The sequence below is a fragment of the Zerene cesonia genome, chromosome 20, assembly GCF_012273895.1.
Source record: "Zerene cesonia ecotype Mississippi chromosome 20, Zerene_cesonia_1.1, whole genome shotgun sequence".
Lineage (NCBI taxonomy): Eukaryota > Metazoa > Arthropoda > Insecta > Lepidoptera > Pieridae > Zerene > Zerene cesonia.
The window spans coordinates 9,588,884-9,591,768 of NC_052121.1; the positions used below are offsets into that span (position 1 = coordinate 9,588,884).

Genomic DNA, 2,885 nt, shown 5'->3' on the forward strand with positions numbered 1-2,885 from the left:
CGTTTAAAATCCGTTGAAAAGTTTTTAATTTCTAAATGTATAATACTCGCGTGAAACCAAACACAAGAAAATACAACACATTCTTTATATTAGATAGTAGAATTATAGAAATCTGTATATAATCACTCACTCGCTGTAATAACACAGTCCACATCGTGGCAGTTCATGACTTCGCTATAGAAGTCCTCTCTAGATGCTTCCAGCTTCTTATCGTAGCATGGCATGAAGGTCACATGGTACATTTCCCCTGGGATCAGCTCCCGTTTGGCTGAGAGGTGCTGCTTGACCAGTGAGCCCATGATTTGTTGCGGCGACTTCGTGGTTGATATGTATGGGAGTATGAAATTGCCATGTGTTTTCTCCGCGTAGCACACCCAACCTGTAAGAATATGGGGTACTTTACATCGTGATTGATGATCTTTTTATAGTATAAGTATTTACAGCAGTGGTGGCTCAGTGGTGAGAACCTCGGACTTCAAAATCGATAAGTCGGGATTCGAGACCGGGCGTGCAGGAAATAAACTGATTTTTCAATTTATCAGCACATGTAGATAACAGCACCACTGCTTAAAGAGGTGAAGGAAAACATAGTAAGGAAACTGGCATGTCCAAGAACCAAAAGTTCGACGACATTCGACATCTGCCAACCCGCACTTGGCCAGCATGGTGAATTTTGGCCTCATAGGAGGCCTGTGTCCCAGCAGTGGGAATATATATGGGCTGACGATGATTGAAGTTTATAAATAAAGCTTGTTTTAACATAACATGTAAAAAGGAATGAAGAATATTGATTATATATGATAAACAACAGAAAATATTGATGTCAAATTTGAAAAACCTCAATTGCTCACAAACACAGCCTTTATTTTTCATAGATAAAAAAAGACAGTTTTTATGTATATAGTTATTACTGTTAAACTATTTGTAAAACAAGGGAACATACCTGGACAAGAACTGGCGAGCATGGGTAAATATTTCCCAGCGGGATCATTTTGCTGGTTGTGATATCTTTCAAGGAACTCTTGCCTTGCTTCTAGTAATGATAGATCCTCGGCTATTGTCATATCAAGAACTAGGTCCGCACCTAACTTTTTAAAATAACCTGTGAAAGTATTATTTCATAGACAAATATACAATTTGTTTTACAATAAAAAATTAAGATTTGAAATATTATAAAAAAAAAATTCTTACTTTACCTGCCAATTTACTTGTTGCTTCTTCTGGGGAAAGTTTATATCTAGCTGCCAGAGACAGTGTAGGTTGTGGAGATATGGACACCACTATCAGGCTAACATCCCTTGTATTTCCTCTTGAATCTGTGTACCTCCTCTCTGATAATACTCTGCATCAATATTTGATTATGTAACATATTTATGAGTTAAAATAATTGATATAAATTTAATGAAAGAATCATTTTAATATTCAAAATTTCTCTTGTACACATTAAATTTGAGGAAATAATGAAGTCCTGGACATCCTTATCTGATCAAACTAATGTATTGTCACTGATCCTTGATAATTTTACAAAGTTTGAATTAAATCTTTATCTACATTTGAATTCTATTTGAATTCTAGTGAGGCATATCTTTATTCACAAATTAATTTGTGAAACTTATATATCCCTCTAATATAAAACTCTTTATATAATGGCAAGTCAAGAGGTCTTTTTGCATATTTTTTAATAATGTTGTAATAAATTCTATAAAAACATACATATATAACACAAACAATTAAGCATAATAAAATAAAGTGGAGATTAAAATTTCTCATCAAATACAAATTTCCATTAATAGGGATGAAACGTAAATAATTTAATAACTTATTGAACTTGTTCAGTCACCTTAACAGTTCCTCCTGGCTTTGTTTAGTAACCAGTACACTCTCAGCGGAGGTGATACACCCACTGCAAGCCAAACAGTCAGCAAGTGTGATTTCAACCTTCTGTAACTTCTGTTCCTTACCACTCGACAGGTCGAAGTAACCATCTTCACCGATCTTTATTTTCGCGCCAGTTTGGCTTTTTGTTTTTTCTATCTTAACTGGTTTTATACATTCCTATAAAATAAAATATTTTGAGTGAAAACTATACTATGCATTCACTGAAAATGATTTAAATTGCAAACCAAAGTATGTTACAATTTGTTCTGACAAAGTTTCTGGCGGAATATAATTATTTACTGCGTAATAAACACTGGTATATGTATCGTTAGGTTCATAAGAGAAATAAGTTTCGATTGCCTTATTTTCAAAGAATACGGGAAAAAATAGGATAACAAGCGGCTCTTTCCATTACTTTTATTTTTATTTATGTTATTGTTACAAATAAAAGAATGTCTATATGTAAACTTATTTTAAGGTTACCTGTGATGGAGTTATGAAATCATCCAAATCTGTTAACTGTAACGCACCACTAAAACGAGAAGCCATTTTTTGAATGAATTGATAATTCTGCAAATTTATAGTTAACTTTAATTGCAGGAAAGCTATTTTTTTCCACACGAATAACAACTCAAAACTTTGTTTTGACTTTTGATAGACGTAAAATTAAAAATTGACAACTGACATTTGGCATTGACATATTATTAAGTGATTAATAAAACCATAGGTAATCAGCTGATATTGACATAGGTCTTTTTATCCTCATCATCATCATCATCATCAGCCTATATATGTTCCCACTGCTGGGACACAGGCCTCCTATGAGGGTTCAGGCCATAATCCACCACGCTGGCCAAGTGCGGGTTGGCAGATGTCACATGTCGTCCAACTTTTAATTCTTGGACATGCCGGTTTCCTCACGATGTTTTCCTTCACCGTTTAAGCAGTGGTGATGTTATCCACATGCGCAGATAAATTGAAAAATCAATTTATTTCCTGCACGCCCG

General features: G+C 34.3%; 1 protein-coding gene across 1 annotated transcript in view; it reads right to left on the reverse strand.

Annotated features, from left to right (window-relative positions):
* The window catches only part of LOC119835244 (probable cytosolic Fe-S cluster assembly factor GL21135), an 8,216-nt gene extending 5,679 nt beyond the window's left edge, over positions 1-2,537 (reverse strand). The window contains exons 1-5 of the mRNA XM_038359958.1: positions 2,362-2,537; positions 1,841-2,055; positions 1,197-1,342; positions 944-1,102; positions 131-379 (exon numbers count right to left, since the gene is read on the reverse strand). Coding sequence (XP_038215886.1) covers positions 131-379; positions 944-1,102; positions 1,197-1,342; positions 1,841-2,055; positions 2,362-2,427 — 835 coding nt within the window. The 5' untranslated portion in view covers positions 2,428-2,537. The remainder of the gene's footprint in view (positions 1-130; positions 380-943; positions 1,103-1,196; positions 1,343-1,840; positions 2,056-2,361) is intronic.
* Positions 2,538-2,885: the final 348 nt, after the last annotated feature.